At 37.6% G+C, this 23,150-nt stretch overlaps 2 protein-coding genes and 1 pseudogene across 7 annotated transcripts; 1 reads left to right on the top strand and 2 right to left on the bottom strand.

The window, feature by feature from the left end:
• The first annotated feature begins 941 nt into the window (after window positions 1-941).
• Window positions 942-5,921, top strand: LOC132170637 (uncharacterized). Of its 5 annotated transcripts, XM_059581686.2 has the most exons (6): window positions 943-1,112; window positions 2,040-2,389; window positions 2,475-4,438; window positions 5,118-5,226; window positions 5,340-5,458; window positions 5,557-5,921. In XM_059581686.2, exons 2-3 carry the CDS (start codon window positions 2,043-2,045, stop codon window positions 4,423-4,425), a joined length of 2,298 nt encoding a protein of 765 aa, XP_059437669.1. In that variant the 5' UTR covers window positions 943-1,112; window positions 2,040-2,042; the 3' UTR covers window positions 4,426-4,438; window positions 5,118-5,226; window positions 5,340-5,458; window positions 5,557-5,921. The 5 variants fall into 5 exon arrangements, with proteins under 5 accessions (XP_059437667.1, XP_059437669.1, XP_059437668.1 ...); XM_059581684.2 differs by having other exon boundaries at window positions 942-1,112; window positions 4,870-5,458; XM_059581685.2 differs by having other exon boundaries at window positions 5,118-5,458; window positions 5,552-5,921.
• A 567-nt stretch (window positions 5,922-6,488) lies between these two features.
• Window positions 6,489-10,095, bottom strand: LOC132168516 (putative receptor protein kinase ZmPK1; annotated as a pseudogene).
• Window positions 10,096-15,418: 5,323 nt separating this feature from the next.
• LOC132170773 (G-type lectin S-receptor-like serine/threonine-protein kinase RKS1) lies at window positions 15,419-21,497 on the bottom strand. 2 transcript variants are annotated; one of them, XM_059581875.2, is made up of 7 exons: window positions 18,881-21,497; window positions 17,558-17,686; window positions 16,946-17,154; window positions 16,607-16,817; window positions 16,280-16,517; window positions 15,927-16,077; window positions 15,419-15,846 (listed from the first exon to the last, which is right to left on the bottom strand). In XM_059581875.2, exons 1-7 carry the CDS (start codon window positions 20,157-20,159, stop codon window positions 15,547-15,549), a joined length of 2,517 nt encoding a protein of 838 aa, XP_059437858.2. In that variant the 5' UTR covers window positions 20,160-21,497; the 3' UTR covers window positions 15,419-15,546. The 2 variants fall into 2 exon arrangements, with proteins under 2 accessions (XP_059437858.2, XP_059437859.2); XM_059581876.2 differs by lacking the exon at window positions 17,558-17,686.
• Window positions 21,498-23,150: the final 1,653 nt, after the last annotated feature.

A 23,150-nucleotide genomic window follows, 5' to 3' on the forward strand; every position in this document is an offset into this window, starting at 1 on the left:
TTTTTTTATTTTAAAAGTAATTGTTACACGCTCTGTTTGTTAAGGGTTTTATTATTATTATTTTTTTGTTCAAAAATTATTTTGATGTAACATAAGAGTGAAAACTGTGTTCTCAATAGCTAATTTAATAAGCCGATATTATTTTTCTGTATGTTTTGAAGAGTATTTTATGTATTTTGAGGAGTGTTTTATGTTTCAAATCGTTTATTAATGTATTTATTTGGATAACATAAAATAGAAAACAAATAACAAAAATCTTAATAAATCGAAGCTTATTCTCTATCTTCTTGCTACTTCCATAGGAATCAATTTTTCAACTTCCTGAGAGGAAAAAAAAAAAAAAAGAAGGTACCATTTTAACTTCAATATTGATTTGTGTCAAAGACAATCATACCCATTACCATTCATGCGCATAACCTGATAGGTGGGCCGCCATAGAAGAAACATTCCCATTTCGTCGGCCATAAAAAGAGCATTCCAATTTCGTCCTTGCCTCCTTGATCCCCTCTCCCCTCTTTCTGCTTTCTCTTTTGCTTTGTTTCTCGTTTATTTATGTATTTATTTATTTTGGGTGGTTTCGTTCTTGTTGTTCACTACTTACCCAGAAAAAAGATTGAAAAAAAAGAAAAAGGAAAAAAAGGGTATATTCAAACATGGTATTGGGGGGGTGTGGGAAGGTGTAAATAGTAAATACGAGCTGGTATGGTAATATTGAATAAAAAATAAATAAAAAATAAAAACTGGTATGGTAATATCGTTACCTTAATTACCTCGTTGCTAGTAGCTTTTTACTTTTTAATCCCACAATAAAAAATAAAAATAGGTCGACTATAAGCAAACTTCGTGATTGGTCACGTATCCAATCAAAATTATACAACTTCAAGAATCCCAATTTAAAAAAAAAATAATAATAATAATAAACCCCAATTTATGATATTTATCCATATCTCTCTCCCCCTCTCTCTCTCTCTCTCTCTCTTTGTGTGTATGTGTTTTTGAGGGACATGTTACGTATGTGTGAGCGTCTCGTAGCGAACTGTGGGTGAGAGAGCCCAATTCGATTTGGGTACTGCACCGAACACCTCTGTTTTCGCTTTCTCATTGCCTCTCAGGTACAAAGTTCCTATCCTAATCGTTTTAAAGTATGTATTTTTTTTTTAGTTTTTATACTTAATCTGAGGTTTTGGATTGACCCTCTACGCAATTTTAAGGTTTCTGCTGAATTTGACGCTTTAAGGGGTTGGATATCTAAAATTTTGATAATTTTTGGTATCTACGGCGAATTGGGTGTTCTTCTGGGTTATTGTTTTACTGATTTTTTGCGTGCCCATCTGATGTTTCTGAGCTCCTTTTGTTTTTCTTTATTGTACCTTTTGGGGACATTGGATGATATGTCCTTGTATTCTGTGTTTATGAGAGTCCCCATCAATTGCCCAATAGCTGCATCTGATTCAATATGTATTTTCTTTATGGGAAATACTTAGTAAATAATTGTGATTTAAAAGATCAAATTTTTTGGCTAGAAAACGTAGGAGGATTATTCAAGATAAATTTTGAATCTTATTCACATGTTAGTTTATAAACGGTCCACTCAGCTCAAGTGAACATGTTGAATAATTTAACTATTATTATTTTTAATGCTTTCAACATGTTTCCAACATTTTCTTAACAACCAATTTTTTTTTTTTTGTTTTGTTGGGGGAGGGGGTGGTTAATTCCATGCCTTCCTTGAATGTAGAGGGTTTACGATCATAGTGAACTTGTGTGCAATCCAATTCACTGTATCAGAAACCAATGGCTTCATTTATTTTTCATTTTGAAAGTTCTTAAAGTATGAAATAAATAGCCTTGTTCATTTGCATTTTGAATGATTTGAAATAAGTATGCAAGTTCATTTGTTGGGTTTCTTTTGTGGGCTAGCTTTGGTTTTCCTATGTATACTTCCTTTGTACTTAAGGGCGCCTCACGCTTTTTTCTTTAATAAAATCTTTTATTACTTATTGAAAAAAAAGTATGTAAGTTCTTTCTAACTGATCCAGATCATGGCGGGGAAGAAGATTATAGCGATATGTCAGTCAGGGGGAGAATTTGAGACAGATAGAGATGGTTCATTGTTGTATAGGGGTGGTGATGCTCATGCTATTGACATTGATGACCAAATGAAGTTTAATGAGTTTAAGATTGAAGTAGCAGAAATGTTTAATTGTAGCATTGATACCATGTATATCAAATACTTCCTTCCTGGCAACAAAAAGACTCTCATTACAATTTCCAATGACAAGGATCTAAAGCGCATGATAAAATTCCATGGGGACTCTGTCACTGCTGATGTTTATGTCATTATGGAAGAAATTGTTGCCCCCGATGTGTCGAACTTTCCTGCCAGTAGGTAGTCTTCTTGATGTCTTAGCTATTTTTTAATTGTTAATTTGGATTTTTTTTGGTTTGGATCTAGAAATTCCTGGATTTTGTAGGTCAAGCAGAACAACTTTGTCAGAAACTGTTCTTCCAGTTGATGCCCCCCTTGCTGTTGTTGACGATATTGTGGATGATACCATGAAGCCAGAAATCCCCCTTAATGCTCTTGATGTTGTAGATGATACCAACCATGTTGATGCCCATATTGATATACCCTCTGAAATTTCTCCCATTTTCACTATCACTGGTTCCAATGATGAGAAGCATGCTAAAGGTGCACAGCAGTGGCAGAATACTATTACAGGTGTGGGGCAAAGGTTCAGCAGTGTTCATGAATTTCGTGAATCGTTGCGTAAATATGCCATTGCGCACCAGTTTGCATTCAGGTACAAGAAGAACGATAGTCATCGTGTGACTGTCAAATGCAAAGCAGAAGGCTGCCCTTGGAGAATCCATGCATCAAGGTTGTCAACGACTCAATTAATATGTATTAAAAAGATGAATCCAACACATACTTGTGAAGGGGCTGTTGCAACAACAGGACATCAGGCGACTAGGAGTTGGGTGGCTAGTATTATCAAGGAGAAGTTGAAAGTTTTCCCAAATTATAAGCCCAAGGATATTGTCAATGACATCAAACAGGAATATGGAATACAACTGAACTATTTTCAGGCATGGCGCGGGAAAGAAATTGCAAAGGAGCAGCTTCAGGGTTCATACAAAGAGGCATATAATCAGTTACCTTTTTTTTGTGGGAAGATAATGGAGACCAATCCAGGAAGTCTTGCTACTTTCACCACTAAGGAAGACTCAAGTTTCCATCGTCTCTTTGTGTCTTTCCATGCCTCATTATATGGTTTCCAACAAGCTTGCCGGCCTCTCCTTTTTCTTGATAGTATACCCTTAAAGTCAAAATATCAGGGCACCTTGTTAGCTGCAACAGCAGCAGATGGGGATGATGGTGTTTTTCCTGTTGCTTTTGCTGTAGTTGATTCTGAATCTGATGATAACTGGCATTGGTTTTTGCTACAACTGAAATCTGCTCTGTCAACATCTTGTTCTATAACATTTGTGGCCGACAGACAAAAGGGGTTAAGGGAGTCCATTGCTGATGTATTTACGGGTTCGTACCATGGCTACTGCCTAAGATACTTGACCGAGCAACTTCTTAGAGACTTGAAAGGGCAGTTTTCTCATGAGGTGAAGCGACTCATGGTTGAGGATTTTTATGCTGCTGCTTATGCACCTACTGCAGAAAGCTTTCAAAGATGTATTGAAAGCATTAAAAGTATTTCTACAGAAGCTTACAATTGGATCATACAAAGTGAGCCCCAGAACTGGGCAAATTCATATTTTCAGGGTTCCAGATATGACCATATGGCATCAAACTTTGGGGAGCTATTTTATAGTTGGGCGTCAGATGCACACGAATTACCAATAACACAGATGGTTGATGTTATAAGGGGCAAGATTATGGAGTTGATCTACACACGACGAGCAGAGTCGAACCAATGGTTGACAAGACTAAGTCCATCCATGGAGGACAAACTGAAAAAAGAAAGCCATAAAGTCCATTCCCTTCAAGTGCTACTGTCAGCTGGTAGCACATTTGAGGTTCGTGGTGACTCCATTGAAGTGGTTGACATTGATAATTGGGATTGTAGTTGCAAAAGGTGGCAGTTAACTGGTTTACCGTGCTGCCATGCAATTGCTGTTATTAGTTGCCTTGGTCGGAGCCCTTATGATTATTGTTCCAGATACTTCACAACTGAGAGCTACAGATTAACTTATTCAGAGTCTGTACATCCTATTCCAAATGTGGACATGCCTTTGCAGAGAGATTCTTCTCAGGTCACAGTAACTGTAACCCCTCCTCCCACCCGTCGTCCACCAGGCCGGCCCACTACAAAGCGGTATGGACCACAAGAGGTAGTGAAACGTCAACTCCAGTGCAGCAGGTGCAAGGGTCTAGGGCACAACAAGTCCACTTGCAGAGAGCGCATTTAGAGTGTTAGACATTGTAAGCATCAGCTTCTCGTTTATAATGCATCTTTATACCCATTTCATGTCGTTATCTTCACTGGTTTGGCTGATGAGCATATCTTCTGGATGTATTTATATTTTGCATGTGCACGCCCCAATCCATAAGTATTCATTTGCATCCTTGGGTATGGCTCTCTTTGCACTCTGTTGTCCATAGGAGTATATATTTGCGTTCCATCTTGTGTATAATCTTCACTGGTTTTCCTGATGACCGTATATATTGCATGTGTGAGACTGTGTGTGTAAGTATACATGTGCATTTGTTGGTATGGCCTCCCTTGCTTTCCTTTGTTGTTCATTTAAACATGCGTATAAATTACCCAGATGTCAATATAAACATGAGTATAGAAATTACCCATTGACATTTCAACTTGTCAACAGACTGATCATGCCATTTTTTGCAATCAGTTGGTGACTCTTTTGTCTATGCATGTGCTGTTGCACACCAAATATTGATGGACAATGTTGATTGATGTTGATCACATGCTGATATGTAGCTCTAGCACCGAACATTTTAGATGAGCCAACAGAGTTCCCTAGATGCAATGACTCTGCAGGATCTCTCTCTCTCTCTCTCTCTCTCTCTCTCTCTCTTCCCTGTTTTAACTTCTTTATCTCACATTTAATTAATCAATCTCCTTGTGTTCTGTTAATAGGACTGCACAGAAGGACAACGGGCATCACAATCTTGTACATTTAACAACTCTATCGGAAGGGCTGAAAGATAAACCTGTAATTTAGTTTTAAATAACCAAGTCATGAGATGTATGTAACGGTAGTTTCTCTTTTTGTTCTTTCTGTCTTTTCTAACTTCAATCTTTGCTAGTTTAAATGACTTTTAGCGACCATGAGATCATAATATGAAAAGAATGTCTTAGGGTTGTTTGAAAGGTTTATACAAGTTGGAGTCACCTTGCCGATGTAAACATCAAGTATTTTGGCTCTTTTGGTTTTACCGTCCCCAAGCTTTAAGGGCAAGAGAAGTAGCAGTTTACTGGTATGTATTTCAATCCTTTATTTCTATTTTTGTGAGAATGATAGGTGGGTTTAGCGGCCATGTTCTAAATTATTTTCTTTTCATGTGATGAAGTACAGTCCAAATGTGGTTTGCTGAGGAGATATTGAGGGTGGCATCTACTTCGAACACTATCCATTCTGTATTGGGGACCAAAGGGCATGTATAACTTTGGTGTGGTGTTCTCGTTGCCCGCAGAAATATCAGCATTACATGGCTCCGCCGGATTGGAAGTTCTTGTCATTTCTTATGGGTAAGTAAAGGTATTAAAAGCTGATCAAAAAGATATAGAAGATCAGAACATGTGATTCTCATATTTGCTCCAAGTTGGAAAGGGGTCTTGTTCTGGTTCTCAAACTTGCTTATGTCCACTCTTACAAAAATGAATTCTAATGTTGGGCGACAAGGTTGAGTTAAGCATCAACTTTGTACGTTTTGAGCTCCATATTTCACGTTGTCACCATCATTGCACGAAAAAGAGACATGACCAGAGACTGCAACAAGGCAAAGGATGAGAGATGAAGTAACGATAAGCTATTATTCCAGGCGAATTGGGCAGGATAATATTGCCTGTGACACCCACTTGGAATTTCGACGGATTCTGGAGTTGGGATATGAGATGGGTAAACTTGTGATGGTGGGTTCGATTCTGCTTTCTGTAGCAGAAACAGAAGGGGAGGGAGGAAGAGGAAGCCAATGAGAGCTGGGTTTGGACAATAATACAATATTGTGTTCCTGATCGAGGACATGCCTTAGTATCCAAGTCTCATCAATTTGAAGAGGCCGCATGATTGAGCAGAAGATAACTTAGAATTTTACTTGGATTAATCAAGAAAATTGCTACCAAGTCCAAAAAAGAAAAAGAAAAATAGTAATATTACACACTCCCGCCGAATTACTATTAACTGTCATGATTTTACTCGTCAAAATAATCTTTTTATAAGTAGCCCAAAAAAGCTAGTCTTCACCACAGCGTAGGAAAAAAAAACAAAAAAAAAAATCCTCACAACTTAATATGACATTAATTATGAGATTAATTAATCTCATGGCACAGAAGCATCTCTACAACCTGGTTTATGGTGGGTCTATAATCCTTGTCCTCTACTACACACTGCAAAGCCACTTTCACCAGAACAGGATCCTCTCCAGTCCATAATGGACCGGAGAACATCCAGTTCATGGTGAAGATTTCTTCTCATAAATCTTATGGTTAAAAAGGGACACATATCCCACTATATATATATATATATATATATATATATATATATTATTTTAAATTAAAAAATAAATTAATAAAAAAAGAAGAAAAAAGAAGGGGGTGGCCGAACCACCCCCATGGCCTATGGGGGTGGTTCGGCCACCCCCATCTTGCAAAAGGGGGTGGCCGAACCACCCCCAAGAGCCTCGAGCCACCCCCTCTGGGCCAAGGGGTGGCTTCGGCCACCCCAAATCGGCCGGTCTGGGGTGGCCAAAGCCACCCCATGGCCCTTGGGGGTGGCCGAGCCACCCCCAAGGGCCAACCCTTTTTTTTTTAACTTGGCCCTTGGGGGTGGCCGAACCACCCCCAAGGGCCATGGGGTGGCTTCGGCCACCCCAGACCGGCCGGTCTAGGGTGGCCGAAGCCACCCCTTGCCCCAAAGGGGGTGGCCGAGCCACCCCCAATGCTCTTCGGGGTGGTGCGGCCACCTCCTTTTTGCAAGATGGGGGTGGCCGAACCACCCCCAAGAGCATTGGGGGTGGCTCGGCCACCCCCTTTGGGGCAAGGGGTGGCTTCGGCCACCCTAGACCGGCCGGTCTGGGGTGGCCGAAGCCACCCCATGGCCCTTGGGGGTGGTTCGGCCACCCCCAAGGGCCAAGTTAAAAAAAAAAAAAAAAAAAAAAAAAAAATGGGTTGGCCCTTGGGGGTGGCCGAGCCACCCCCAAGGGCCATGGGGTGGCTTCGGCCACCCCAGATCGGCCGGTCTAGGGTGGCTGAAGCCACCCCTTGCCCCAAAGGGGCCACCCCCAATGCTCTTGGGGGTGGTGCGGCCACCCCCTTTTTGCAAGATGGGGGTAGCCGAACCACCCCCATGGGCCATGAGGGTGGTTCGGCCACCCCTTGGCCGGCCATTGGGGGTGGCTTGAGCCACCCCTACCCCAAAATGGGGGTCCTTCTTTTTTCTTCTTTTTTTATTAATTTATTTTTTAATTTAAAATAATATTTTATTTTTTTTTTTTTAGTGAGATATGTGTTTCATTTTTAGCCATAGGATTTATGAGGAGAAATTCTCACCATGAACTGGATATTCTCCAGTCCATAATAGACTGGAGAGGATCCTCTTCCACTTTGACCAGAAGCTGCATCTTAGCAGCATATTCACCAGCCATATTGGGATCTATCATGTCTTCAATCCATGACTCTTTTGCAGTGGTTCCAATGTTGCAGATTTGCTCCCTCACCAATGCGACCAATCTTGTATGCTCCCTTACCCCTCCGCTGTCAGAGCTATGCACAACTGTCGGGCTCTTTCCAGTAGCCATCTCCAACACAACGATCCCATAACTGTAGACATCCACTTTAGAAGTGATGAGAAGATTGTAAGCCCACTCAGGAGCCATGTACCCTCTAGTCCCTTTCATCTTTGAAAAGCTTGAATGATCAAGCTCACCTCTATTTAGCAGTTCAGACATACCAAAATCTGCAACTTTCGGTTGATAATCAGAGTCTAAGAGTATTTTCTGAGGCTTTACATCACAATGCAGCACCCACTCTAGGCACTCATGCAAGTAAGCGTGGCCTTTTGCCGTGCCCACTGCAATTTCAAACTTCTTTTCCCAATCAAGTGCAATATTAGAACTAAGATTTTCCGTCAAGGATCCATGCTCCATGTACTCGTACACCAGAAGCCTGTGCGTTCCCTCTGCACAAAATCCCCAGTTGTCTATCAAGTTCATGTGGTTAAGCCTCCCAATTGTGTTCACTTCTGCTAGGAACTCTGCTTCTCCTTGGTTGGCATCGCTAAGTCGCTTGATTGCACATACCCGCTGATCAGGCAGTACACCTTTGTATGCTATTCCTCAGCACCTCGCCCGATCACTTCACTGAATCCCCTTGTCGCCTTTCTCAGCTCAGCAAAGGAGAACCGCCTAAATCGAGATGTCAAGAGATATCTCTGTTTAGCCGGGCCTGAATGTTTGTCAGTCCTGAACAAGAAAAACAACACCAACAGAACGCAAGTAATCTCTGTACCTCCGACTGCAGTGGCAAACCAAAGCAAAAGCTTCACCTTCTCATTTTCATACGTTGTTTTTACTTGCTTAGGAGCTTCGTGTGAACATTCCAACTTTGATTCTTTATCTGGCGTCTTGGTATGGAAAAGACCAACTCGAGGTAGTCGTAAATAGAAGTTTCCTGCAACATTTGGCGTACGTGTCCGTTGAGAAGCATGAACTTGGGGAAACAATGATAGACACCTTCATCAGGGTTAAAACAGAACTGGAACCCTTTGCAATCACACCTCATCAAGCATCGTTCTTCGCAGCCTGTAAAATTTAGATTACGCATGAACTCTATATCAGAGCCATAGAACTCAGCATCAGCTAGCTGAACAAAACTGGACCCATCGGTTTGATTGCAAGAGATATTGAATTCTGGCTCACACCCATAAGACAAGTCAGTTAAATCCTTCATCTTGAAGCCCTTTAAGCAACCACATCTCCTGCCAGAAGCATGATCATAATGACACACACTATTGGGTCCACAGATTCCATGAATCTGGCATGGGAGAGACAACGCTTGCCATGTCAGAACCCAATCTGTCTCTTGCAGGCTGTACAATCGAAGGTTGCCATCAGGATCAACCGTCAATCGTCTGGGAATCATCACCACACCAAAATCAGCTGCTTGGAATGCAAAATTGTCAGATGACTGGAAATAGCCAGAGATGTTTAGTACAGCATCTCTACTAGTGTTGTGCTTGATCCTTCCAAGTAATCCAGGGTCATTAACCCATGGAGTAGGCCAGTAGAGACTGGATACTGTTGGACCTTGGTAAAGCAGGCGGAGCACATTTTCATCATCAAATTGGAGCTTATAGTAGCCAGAAGAATAGTCAAATTGGCTTTTTTTGGAGATGAGGCTTGAAACCCTGGTTAGTTTTTGTAGAGGAAGAAGAGTGTCTAGGTGAATCAAAGCTTTGCCAAATGACAACACTCTGATCATCAGAATTATGAAGAATAAGATTTCCTGTGTTTAGGAGTTGTAGTTGCAAATTGGAGGCATCTAATGAGGTCGAGGCTGCAGGTGTACTCCAAATGGTGTTAGCAGCAGAATTTGTTAGGATAAAGCTGCCATCTTTCAAAAGTGAAAGCTTTGAGCCTCTTCCATCAACAGGGTCATCTCGGTTTGCCATCCAAACAATGGTGGGAACTGAGGATTTTGTGAACCATATGGCAAAGCTGAAAGCATTATCCCCAACAGAGAAAAACCCAGCTGAGAAATGTCCATTTGCAGAAACCAAATTGTCGCTTGGTTTCTCAACAGATAGAGATGAGCCTCTGAGAATGTCAAATGTTTTAGATGCAAATAGAGGAGGAGATTGCAGCATACACAGAAGAAGGAAGAAAATTGAGATATCCATTAGATATATGAGAGGTTGCACGATATCTTTCTACTTTCTAATTCTTCTTCCCACTGTATATATAGTTAAAGAAAGCACTGCTCCCTATCCCATATATGCGCAGTCCAAGTCTTTTTGGGATGACTGGGGGAACAAAAATCAAAGACGATCGATTACAGCGGCTTGTTTAGACAAGCTTGAGGAGATTTGTTTATATACAGATGGTAGAATTTTAAGGTCTTTTTTCTTCTTTTTCTTTCTCTCAACACTAAGAGAAATCAGCGCTAGAAAAGTCCGGTCCAAGTATAAATACTCATTCATCCAAAAGACTAAAAATTAAAATTTTAAAAAGTATAGTCAAGTTACAATAAAATAAGTTGAAGTACATGCTTGCCTTGTTTGAAGGGGAATTGGGGGGCAAAGTTCTCTGTAGATGGGCTGTTTCAAAGGCTTATGTTTTAAATCAAATTGATAATAGGTGTTGTGGGATTTTTTTTTTTCTTTTTTTTCTTTTTTTTTTAGACCATTGATGTAGATTTTGTTGCCAAAAAAAAAAAATAAATAAAAAACTTCACTTAACCCCCTGAATTGTCATTATTTTTGCAATGTTCTCCATAAAGTTCAATTTTTCTCAATTTAGTTAATGTATCCAAAAAAATATATAAATATTTTTTCTAAAAAAATTGGGGTATTTTTGGAATTTTGTTAGGATTTAACGGAAAATCCTAACGGAATGGGATATTGAAAAAAAAAAAATTAAAAGTTTGATACACTAGATTGAGAGGTTTTAAACTTTAAGGGGTATATTACAAAAGGGTGAGAATTCAATGGAGGTAAGTAAAATTTTCCAAAAAAAAAGATTAAGGTGATATCTCTATCACGCTAAGAAGAGATAAAATGAGATTTCTTATTTAGTAGGAAAAATTATGTTTTATCCACCAAATTAACATCTTTTTTTCACCTAAACTGTTAAGCTTTAAAAAGTGACATGGTGACCTAATATACTACAAAGAACCTAACAAAAGCTTTGTTAATGGGTTAAGGCTCTTGTCATCTGACCATGACATACTCGAAATGGTTCGGCCCCATATAGGCCACCAGGTAGTTGTGTTATATTTGTTATCTTTTGAAGATAATGAAAACGAAGATGAGTTGAATGATGATGGTGATAGGCAACGATCTAATAGGAATGATCCTTTTTGGCCTGGGGTATTTAGTAATAATGATGATGCTTTTGAAGTCCATGACGACGAGGAGTTAGACGTCGATGATAATGAATGTCATGAGGTAGAAATTGATGCAGAAGGGGGTGAGTATGGAAGTGATGGATGTCATGAGTTAGAAGTTGATGCGGTAGGGGGTGATAGAAGCAATGTGGGTGATGGGTTACAAATGGTTGCGTACAACAACTCAAATGTTGATGACACCTCAAATGCAAGCACATCTAAGGGTAAGGAGGTTCACTCATTCTCATAATCATCATTATGATGATGATAAGTCATATGATTATCTGAGTGATATATTAGAGTCCCCCCGTGGTAGTGATGAAGATGTGTCATCCCTACCTAAATGTGTGACTAGGTGTTACACATTCGAAACAATTGACTTGATTAATCCAAAAGTGGAGAATGGACATAGATTTTCAGATGTGTATACATTCAGAGAAGCTATTAGACAATATAATGTATTAAGGGGGAATTGAAGGATATAGTTTTCAAGAAAAATGATAAGGATAGGGTGTGTATAGTGTGCAAAGATAGTAGTTGTGAGTATAGAGTACATGGGTGTCAGGTGAAGGGCGAAGAGACATTCCAAGTAAAGTCTTTGAAGCTGAAGCATTCATGCTCGAGGCGGTACAAGAATAATATCATAACTTCTACTTGGATAACTGATAAATTAATGGGTGAGTTTAGAACCCAACCTAATTTGCCAATAAAAGCCCTCCAAGAAAAGGTGAAAGATAAGTGGAATGTTGATGTGAATGATAGAAAGCTTTATAGGGCTAGAAGAAAGGCAAAGTCAAAAATATTTGGGAAGTTAGATGAACAATTCCATCGATTGTGGGACTGTGCTGCAACTATTAGGAAAACAAATGTTGGTAGCTGTGTACTATTGAGGGTTGAAAGACCAATGTTTGAATTGCCACCAAGATTCCAAAGGATGTATATCTCCTTAGCAGCCATGAAAGCAGGGTCACGTGTCCTCAATCAGTTCTATTAGAAAGTACCTAGAATTACGACACGTGGCGTTTTAGATGTTAGCCTTTTAGTGAAATAATTAAAACATATGAGTTTTATTTGTAATGCATTGAATTGTCTAAATGAAAAAAATAAAAGCTTTTCAAATTCTCTATTTTCATCTTCTCTTGCTTTATGTTTATATCTCAATGTGAGACAATTAAAACGTATAGGCTTTATGTTTATATCTCAATTGCAACACGTGATGTTTTAGATGTTAGCCTTTTAGTAAGACAATTAAAATATAAGGGTTTTATTTGTAATGCATTGAATTGTCTAAATGAAAAAAAAAAAAAAAAAAAAAAAAAAACAAAAAACAAAAAAACAAAAGCTTTTCAAATTCACTCTTTTCATCTTCTCATGCTTTATGTTTATATCTCAATGTAAGACAATTAAAACATATAGGTTTTATTTGTAATATATTTAATTGTCTTAATAAAGAAAACAAAAGGTTCACAAATTCTCTCTCTCTCTCTCTCTCTCTTTATTTTTCTCTTAATTAAGAGAAGAAAATAAAATTTGTTGTTGATAATATTTTAAAGACTTTTTGACTTATATATATATATATATATATATATATATATATATATATATATATAAATTAAAAAAAAAAAAAAAAAAAAAAAAAACCGGCGTGTAGCGTGGGCTCTAAGCTAGTACTACTTAACGTGGAAACAACACTAACGAGGAAACAATTACATAAAATAATTATCACCCTAGAGCTTTATTTCTCCATGTCAAGAGAGGATCGCAAATTAAGAAATTCAGAAGATGAGCTCAATTAGGCCGATTATGTCATCAATTTTGGAGATCCAAGCTTCATATACAAAAAAATGGTGCACATCCATTACAAAATTCTAGGCAATTACATTGCAGTATAAAAGTTGCACTTATATTGCAATATCAATCTGTCAAAGGCTCAGTGGAAGTGGGTCATTATAAATCTGTAAGCTATCTTGGGCTTATCTCAACTATTACATGGACACTGGTACCATTGCAGACTGGGAGAAATTTGCAAAGTCTTGTGAAATACATATCTTTATGAGATTGAAACCACATTCCTCTATACTCCTCTCATGGCAGATCATATTTCACATGCCCAACATTGAGATAAAACAATTCGCTATCTGAATAAAAATATACAATATTATTAAGAGAGCCAAAGAGGTATATTCATCATCTGAAATTGTTAAATCTCCAGTTCCAACAGCTTTTAGAACACCAACAAGCAGTCTAACCCGAGAAGTTACTACAATTTAATAACCTAAACTGCAGCTATTTATCCAAGAAAAAGAAAAAAGAACTTAAAACTATCGCTAGAAAAGATGGGAGACTATAATCTGACACACACAGAGGACTTACAGGAAGAGCAGAGTTGAAACAATTATCAATTCCTACTTAAACAAAAACTTCACACACATCATTTAACAAGCCACATTAAACTTCTGTTACAAAATGAAAAATATTTCTTTAATTCACAATAAAAGTTTTGGAATTTCCTTTAGAATCAACAAGAAAAACCGCAGTCCAGATGTTTTTCCATAGATTAGTAGCTGTCGACACTCAAATTTGATGATAATTTTTCCAAACACAAAACTTCTAAGTTTTACTGTCCAGTCTGTCCATCACCAGTGGAATCATATTGAATATGCGTTGGAATCTATATATGATAAAGCTCTCATATTGTTTTCCAGGAACCCAACCAACCATTGGGCTTGTATGTCGGTTATGTGGGTTCACTAGCCCATGAACCTTACAAAAAAGATTGTTTTTAAAAAAAATTAAATTGCTCGCTTTTTTTATTTTTTTATTTTTATTCAATATTGGGGAAGGAGAAAGGAAAATTACATAAAATTAAATTAAATAATTAAAAATAAACAAAAACAAAAACAAAAATAAAATGGATCTTTATATAGGTTGGGAGTTAGTAGATGAATGATGCGGCTCATAAAAAGAGATAGAGCCATCCTTAAAAAAAACAAATTTGCACACACTTGTTTAACTCTTTGTGCTTCTGTTGAGGCTATTACGCAAAACGTGTAATTACAGTACTATTAAATATTTTCACACCTTCCTTATTTTATCACTTATTGGTTCAGTAGGTCATTTTAATTATAGAATGGCACTTCAAAAGAGGCAAATTTATTTGCTTCTCTGGTTCCTCTTGTGAATTGCTCGAGGCTTGTCATCCATGGTATTTCTCGAGGCAATGCTTGGAGAATCCTATTTTCTAAGAGAGCTCCTACTATCTAGTCTTGGTGTAAAACACCACTTTTGTAGCATCCAATATATATTTGACACATAAGCTAAAACGATTGTATGGAATATGATTGAAAACACATGATTTTTCAACCAAACCTACTCATCATCCCTTTCTTCTTCATTCTACTCCCTAACCAACCAACAACTCCTAAACCACCTCCACCCTCGACTGAATACAGTCGCCAAAAACTCCATATCCACATTGGTGACCCATGAGTTGGGTCACAAGGAGACCCAGGTGAATCTCGGCCAGAGACCCACCATGGGTAAGCATACCCATGGCTGGGTCTAGCCAAACCCAGCTGTGGGTCGCAGTGACCCAGGCGGGTCTCTACTTGGGCACATATGCTATAGTTTTTTTTTTTAATTACAATACCTAAGAAAAATCCTCAAATTAGACACATTTGTATTTTTCTTTCTAAAATACATTTAAAGTTATTTAAAAAATTAAATTCATTAAAAAATAAAATAAAAATGCAAAATGCAAAAAATTAAATTCAGATTTTTTCTTCAAAGGAAGAATCCACATAAATCTGATATAATCATCAACTAAACATGCATAAAACAGATTATTTTCAACAAAAATGACGACATATCTGTTCCAACCACAGAGGTAGTAGATGACAACATATCTGTTCCTTTGGTTTCTAGCTCATTGCACTCTCTTTTTTCACCCTTCCTTTTGATTAGTCCTGTAATTGATGTGTTCTGTCTATTTTGGGTCTCCTCAAATGCCCAGTAAATCATTGCCTCTGTGACGCATTTGTTAATATTGTATGCTCTCTTTTTTATTGAACCAAGAAAATAAGAAACTCCCCACAACTTTTAATTTGACAATATCAAGCTCATAAATGCAAGAAGCCTACCTTTTTCAACTTAACAGTGTGCAAAGTTATAGTTATGCTACATCCAAGAAGTTAATCATATGCTGTAATAACATATTGGTGCACTGAACCTAACAGCCTATATATGGTTAGCGAGCATTAATCATAGTAATTGTTACTTCATTTACAGAACTAGCTCCTTCACTAATTAATCTATCTCTACTATTGTAAGTGTTCTTCGAGATAAATGCAGGTTGTTTTGGATAAGCAAGAGTTGTGTCATTACCCAACATCCAAACAACTGTTGACATGGTCGGCCTATCTGTTGCATGTTCTTGCACGCACAAAAGCCCAATTTGAATACATCTCGAAATTTCATTAGCATATTGCTCACCCAGTAATGAATCAACTATTTCCATGGCTTTATCTTCTCTCCATAGGTCCCACACCTACAAACAAAGTAATCATCATTTTAGGTTAAAATAATATTACACTAATTTGATAAGCCATTATTTGCATGTGTTCTTACATGCCCAATCAAATTTAAGGAGGGACCATCATTATAATAAGCACTATTCTTTTTGCCAGTAATGATCTCCAGCAACAAAACCCCAAAGCTATATACATCAGACTTCACTGAAAATAGCCCTTGCATTGCATACTCCGGTGACATATAACCACTGCAGTAACAAAATGAAATTATCAAAGATAGCTCTATGTTTGGGCATTAATGTAGCGCATAAACTTTCTACAAACACAATAGAAAAGAGAATTACAAAGTCTTTTTAAACCCTTTGAATTTGTACTTTTAAGACATATAAGAATGGAAGTCACCTAATAACATGAAGTCTATAATATATCTTTATTTTGTAACACACTTACTAGGTTCCAACGACGCGATTTGTATTTGCTTCAATTTGGTCCCCTCCAACGATTCTAGCCATACCAAAATCTGCAATTTTTGGATTTAATGCATTGTCAAGTAGAACATTGCTAGCCTTTAAGTCTCTATGAATAATTCTTAATCTTGAGTCTTGATGAAGATATAAGAGCCCTCGAGCAACTCCACAAATAATTTCAAAGCGTCTTCCCCAATCTATCAATGACCTTTTTGTTTCATCTGAATGAAGAGATAAGAACTTAGAATATATGCTTATGTTTGTAATGGGAGACCATTTTGCAAGAAGTTTTTGTGAAAAGTATACATACGAAAAATGAAAAAGTCCAAGCTTTTGTTTGGCAAGTACTCATAGATTAACATCTTCTCTTCTCGATGAACACAATAACCTAGAATCCTCACAAGGTTCCTATGTTGGAGTTTAGCAATTATTGTAACTTCATTTTTGAATTCTTCAACTCCTTGTCCGGAATTCTTTGAAAGTCTTTTCACTGCAATTTCCTTCTGATTATCTAAGAGACCCTGAAATTAAAGTGCAAATTTCATTTAGTCATATGATGCACAGAAACATCAAGGATAAAAATCTGGTGCATTAAAACACATGAATTGAAATTATGCAAATTTCGAAACACTTTCAAGGAGGGTAGTACCTTATAAACTGAGCCAAAACCTCCTTCTCCAAGCTTGTTAGCATCAGAGAAATTATCTGTGGCTGCAACTATGATACTTAGATCAAAGAATGGTAAATCTGAACTTCTTGAACTTTCATCGAGCTCCCTTATACTTCTTGGAGGTTCTTGAAGGTATGTTGAACTTGAGGTAGGTCTAAACAGATTTTTGCTTTCCCTGCTTCCTCTTCCTGTCATCAAACATAGTTACAAATATTTCAGGAGGCAATGTTTTTTCAATTATGAATTCCAACACAAAAAGAAATACATTAAAAGAAAATAATGAAACAGAGGAACAAAAAAAGCTGCAAAATTCTACCTTATAATTTTTCATTTTTATCATTGGTAGGATGAAATGAGTTGGGTTTATAGTTCTTCTGGTAATTGATTGATTATGGCAGTAAAAATTCTGACTTTCTTTCTTGCCTCCTCAGTTACAAAACTAATTATTTTTTAATATCTGATTATTGGTTTACAACATAAAGTCACCTTGACAACATTCATTAATTACCAGCCCTAGAAATAAAGATATAGATGAATAGAAAAAAGAAATAAAAACTGGTTCAAATAAAATAGTGAAAATAGTTTACTTACCTCTTTTGTTCTTCATTACCAGCCAATATCCAATGGAGACCAAAAGAAGCAACATTACAGCAACAGAAACTATAATAACTGCCAATATCTTCTTGCTCCTAATATGGCCTTTTTTCTTTGAATATTGAGCTAAAATGAAGAAAAGAAAAGAAAGAAACTGTTAAATTATTATTAAATTTACATTGTTTTTTATCAGTTTAAGCTTTTTTGGGTTAAATTCACTACCCCTGAAGTTTAAAAAGTTTTTCAATTCGAACCCCAATGTTTAAAAATTGGCAATGTACCTCACTAATGTTTCAAAAATTTTCAATTCAGACCATCCGTTACTAATTTCCATCTAATTAGACAAATTTTTTTTAAAAAAAAAAAAAAAAAAAAAAAAAAAAAAAAGCATTGAGGTTAATTACGTAATTTCATAGATTTCTGTCCAATTTGGCGAAAATTAATAACAGAATGTCTGAATTGAAAATTTTTGAAATATTAGGGGATACATTGCCAATTTTTAAACATTGGGATTCGAGTTGAAAAATTCCTGAAACTCCAAGGGAGTAAAGTGAATTTAACCCAATTTTTAAAGATAAATTGTGATTTAATATGCTATCAAAGCAATTGTTTTGAATACAAGAGAGTTTAAACTCACACATGAGGAGAGTGTCCACTATTAATTAAATACTTAACCTTACATATATTTTTTTTTTTTAATTCCCATAAACTTTTAGCATAAATGGTAATTTAACATAAACATTATTTGTATTGACATCACAAATCGAAGAGGGTAATTGAACATAACAAGTAAATATTGATGAAAATTGCAAGAAAAAAGTGAGAGGAAGAAAGGAATATGGGTTTAAGAGAATGATTGGGATCTCCTATTATTAGGCTTTTCGAATTTTACATAAATTCAAACAGCCTAATAGATGAGATTGCAGGCCAAACTGTCCTGAACAAGTGAATCCTGCATCTTAAATTGTTAAGAGCAGGTGAACTCTACAGTCTCGCTTTCTTAAGTTATCCGAATTTCAATAAAATTGAGGAAATCTAATAACATGATCCTCATCCTAAGTGGAATGCATGAAACTGTCTTCATTATATCAAGATCAGATGAGGCATGTGTGACAAATAAGGACATAAAAAAATACGGAATACATCAATACAAGTTTAGAAAATCTTGCAAAAATCCACTTGTTGCTGGTGGGTTAGAATTCAAGTAAGATAAAATATATAATAGACATTCAGATAACATTTTCCAATTCAAAAAATAGTGATAAAGAAAAAGTTAGGGGAAACTTCAAGCACTCCTGTATTTTAAAAATGGAAAATTACCTAGCACAACTGCATCCACACGTATATATAATTCTTGTCCTGCATTGGAGTAGACTCTAGTGTCCACCAAATCCCCGTGCCATGCCAAGCACCCAATCCCTCCCCTTGTCTCGTCTGCACTGGTGTAAGCCGTACAAGAACAATTCCTCAAGCACACCTGCCTACACTCCTCCAAACTCATAGTCATGTCCGCATGTGCTATTGAAGTATCCGGTAACTTCACACGTTCCAACTTCACAAACCCTTCTCCACTGCGGCATGCAGATACTCCCCGCCTCCTCACACACCCGCCCGACCCATCTCTCAAGTACCAATCACGGGTCGAATTGGGTTCAAACCCAGGTAAGCATGTGCACTGGAACTTGTCTGGATTGTACGGGTCGCAGTAACTATTTGGACCGCACTGTTCGTACATATCACACGACTCTTTCGGAGCATACCAAAACACATACCATCTAGCCTTGAGCCACGTGGACCGATCAACGATTCCTGATTCATTCAACACCAGTCTACTCAAAACTCTAGGGTCAGTTACACTATACACACTCGTGACCTCATCTTGATTATTCACGTAACTGATGTTGATAACAGGATTATGATTCATTTCAGGTATACCGCTAAATCTTTGGCCGGTCCAAGGTCCACCCCGCCACGATGGAGTTCCGCCCTTGTTTAGGACACATTGTGGGTACCCAATTGGGTCAATCCCCAATGAGAAGCTTCCAGTTCCCGGGTCATCTTCGGACTTCCAAGATGTTAGGTATCGGCTGAACCCGGTCCGCCGGTCCAGCCCAAGTTTCATCAACGGAAGCTGAGTATTGGTGGGATAGTCGAAGCTCTGCCATGTAACCCTTTGGCTGTGTCGTAGAACCAAAACAAGATTCCCAGAATCTAAGAGCTGAGCCATAGAATTGTTTGTGGTTGAGATTGAAGCGTTTGTAGACCAGATTGGGGTGCTTCGGTTTTGACTGTTAAGGGCGAGGTTTCCGTGGCCGTTGAAGGAGAGGACTCCGGAGGTGTCATTGAGAGGGATGTCTCTGTTTGCCACCCACACAACGGTTTGTTGAGGAACTTCGTTATACCATATTCCGACGTAGCGGCGGCCAGAGTTTCCCGGGCTGAAAAACCCAAGTGCGAAGGTTTTTCCTTTCGAAACCAGGATGTCACCGTCTTTAACGGGCTGGTTCGGGGAAATGGTGTCAAGGGAAATGCAAAATCGGAAAACAAGTAGGGAGAGAAGCAACGATGTATTCAATATTAATTCTTTAGCTGGATTCATGGTGGTTTTTTCCGATGAAGAGTATAGGTTGACCAACAAGATTGCTGCGTGTCCGTGGGATTGGGCTAAGATTAACGATCAAACTGAACTTGAATAGGGGTAATTAACAGAACTCGAAAGATTCAAGAGTACTAAAGTCTAGGAAGTAGGTGAGATATTTAGGCCTAGTTTGTCAACGAGGTTGTGCTCAGATATTGTTTACCTTTTGACCGGTTGCCAATATTGACCAGCAAACTATGAATTTTCAACTTCAATATCTCACACACTTTGATCATATTGCCACACTTTGATCATATTGCCCTTGTCTTTCTCTGAACATTTTTGAGTTTTTTCCCTTGACAATCCCCAAAGCACGAAACAAACTTCACCCCCGTGCTGCGCTCCGTTCTTCAACTTCAAACGAATCTGCGAAGCTATCCTGACAGCCCGATTCCCTCACGATTCTCCCTCTTATCAACAAAGAAACTCTGCAGAGAAAAAGGAAAACCCATTTTCTATCCCTTAGCCCAACTTACCAACCCCAAGAGACTCGACCACGGACCCCAGCAACGCAAGAAACCCCAATTACCCACGCTCAACCGGCCGCCATTACCGATCAATACTCAAAAGAGCCCAAAACCCAAACACCATCAGTGCCCAAACTCCAACCACCGTTGATACCCACAACCGAGCCATCACTGCAACCCACCAATAACACAACAATTTTGCTACACTCACAGCCCATATCACTACAGATTCCAAAAATTTCAGTCCCCACAAAACCCATTCTTTTGGCAAACCCAGCAAACTACTCACCTCAAGCAGTGATATTGGTTTCACAAGCTGTCAGCAGTGTTACTTCGGCAAATCCCCATCACCGGATTCTTCAACCACTGCCGCCAAACAGGCACGCCCCCACTATCATCTCAACCGTGCCACTTTCAGCGTCCTCACGTCGTCCACGCCGCCAACGCCACAGATTCGCCCACTCCAATCGCAGATCGAGAAAGCACCGGGTCCAGTCGTCCCAAAGTGCCACCAACGACCGCATCACCCTCTTCGGCCGTCAGGTCACTGCTCCAGGCCATTCTCGCAATTCTGTCCGGTACCATCCCATCTTACCGGCGCCGCCATCGAAATCGCCAGCGCCGCCATTTAGTTCTTGGCTCAACAATTTGAGAAGAAGAAGAAGACATTTCGCTTGCTATGTTTGGTTTAGGAAGAGAAAGAAAAAAATAAAAAATAAAAAATAAAGGAAGAAGAAGAAGTTTCGTCTGCTCTCTTTGGTTCAAAAAGAAAGAAGAAGAAAATCAAAGAAATTGATTTGGGTAAAGGTCTGTCCGCGGGTCAAATAGCCGGTTCCGCGGGTCAAATAGGAAAGTAGGTAATAAAAAAAAGTTGGGGCATGTTTCAGGTCTTGAAAAACCAAAAAAAAAAAAAATATATATATATATATATATATATATATATATGAAATCTATTGGGCGTCATTCCTATTAGTCCTCAGCTCAGCCCATATTTAGCAACAAGTTCAAAAAATAAAAGGGGAGGCATGTCTCATAATTAGTGGCAAATTGGACTTGGACTGAACCGAAGCATTCTCGGCTTATGCTTGCATGTTTTGAACTCGAGGATGAGTTTTTTTTTTTTTTGGAAGAAGGGGAGAATGATGCGGGAGGAGAAAAATAATAAATTAGTTTTTAGTTTTATTTAGGTTTTATATTTTAAGAGTTTGTATTTTGCAATTTAATAATGAGTTTGGTCCATAATCAGTCAAAATAGGGTTGAAGTTATTTTATAATTAGATAATGGGCTTAGCCCAAAGTGAGTCAAATTAGGGTGAGGTTATTTTACAATGTATTCAAATTAGATCAGATTATAATTAATGATGTTTTCTTGAAGGCATGATTGCTCTCTTTTTTTTAGTGGTGAGACTCTACCAAAACTCTTTTGTTGACCGGTGAGACTCTAATCAACATAATTTATCTTATTTTCTATTATTTTTCATATATTTTTTATTGTTTTCCTTCCGTCCTGCGTCACCAAGGAAAGATAAAAATCTGAAATGGGTAGTCTTTTTCTTACCTTTGGCTCTAAAGTCAACCAAATTGTCTACAATCTATGGCTCTAGGCGAAGATCTGCAAACGACCCAGCTCGTAATTTGAGCTTATATATGAATAAATAGTATGATTGTACTATATATATATATATATATATATATATATATATATATATATATATATATATATAATCTGAAATGGGTACTGTCTTTTTCTTATCTTTGGCTCTAAAGTCAACCAAATTATCTACAATCTATGGCTCTAGGCGAAGATCTGCAAACGACCCAACTCGAGACGAGTTGGTTGATTGAATGTGGCCAATTATGGTGGACTCCACTCCAAGACTCCAAGTTTGTGATTTCTACGAAAGGAATCAAAGAAAAAGGCAAAATAGAAAGCTCACCTACACTTGCATTATTTGATAAATAAGGAGAAAATATTTGTAAACACCTAAAACAAAGTCTTTGTACAGCTAGCTGTGATTGACTACGTTCATTTTATTTGTTTATCCCAAATTATAATGAAAATTGTATTGCAAACCCTCTCCACCAAAAATTATGTAAATCTTTGGATCAAATACACATAATATTTTAGATAGAAAATATGTTTCATAATTATTTGAACTACCCAACAACAAAACAATTTTATTTATTTATTTAATATAATTTAACAAATTCTTCTAACTTAGTTTGAAGAAAAACTGTCTTAAAATTATTGAATCCTTAAAGGCTATATAAAGTATTATATTTAAGATTTTTTAAAATATAGCAAAAATGGTATGTTGTGTTTGTTAAAATTTTAGTTTTTTGTTGACAAAACGAAAAAAAAAAAAAAAAAAAAAAAAAAAAAAAAAAAATCCCTAAAACACATTAACAAACATACCTTTATATATATATATATATATATAACTCAAAAGCCATAGTTTACAGAAAAAAAAATTCATACATGTAA

The sequence above is a fragment of the Corylus avellana genome, chromosome 1, assembly GCF_965113065.1.
Source record: "Corylus avellana chromosome 1, dhCorAvel1.hap1.2, whole genome shotgun sequence".
Lineage (NCBI taxonomy): Eukaryota > Viridiplantae > Streptophyta > Magnoliopsida > Fagales > Betulaceae > Corylus > Corylus avellana.

Excerpts from the sequence above, each read along its gene's own strand:
- LOC132170637 (XM_059581684.2), top strand. The coding sequence starts at position 2,043 with ATGGCGGGGAAGAAGATTATAGCGATATGTCAGTCAGGGGGAGAATTT. Across the intron at positions 2,390-2,474 it reads TCGAACTTTCCTGCCAGTAG|GTCAAGCAGAACAACTTTGT; the intron begins GTAGTCTTCTTG and ends TGGATTTTGTAG.
- LOC132170773 (XM_059581875.2), bottom strand. The coding sequence starts at position 20,159 with ATGAATCCAGCTAAAGAATTAATATTGAATACATCGTTGCTTCTCTCC. Across the intron at positions 16,518-16,606 it reads CTTGGACTTTTTCATTTTTC|ATGAAACAAAAAGGTCATTG; the intron begins GTATGTATACTT and ends CTCTTCATTCAG. Across the intron at positions 15,847-15,926 it reads CCTTAAATTTGATTGGGCAT|GTGTGGGACCTATGGAGAGA; the intron begins GTAAGAACACAT and ends CTTTGTTTGTAG.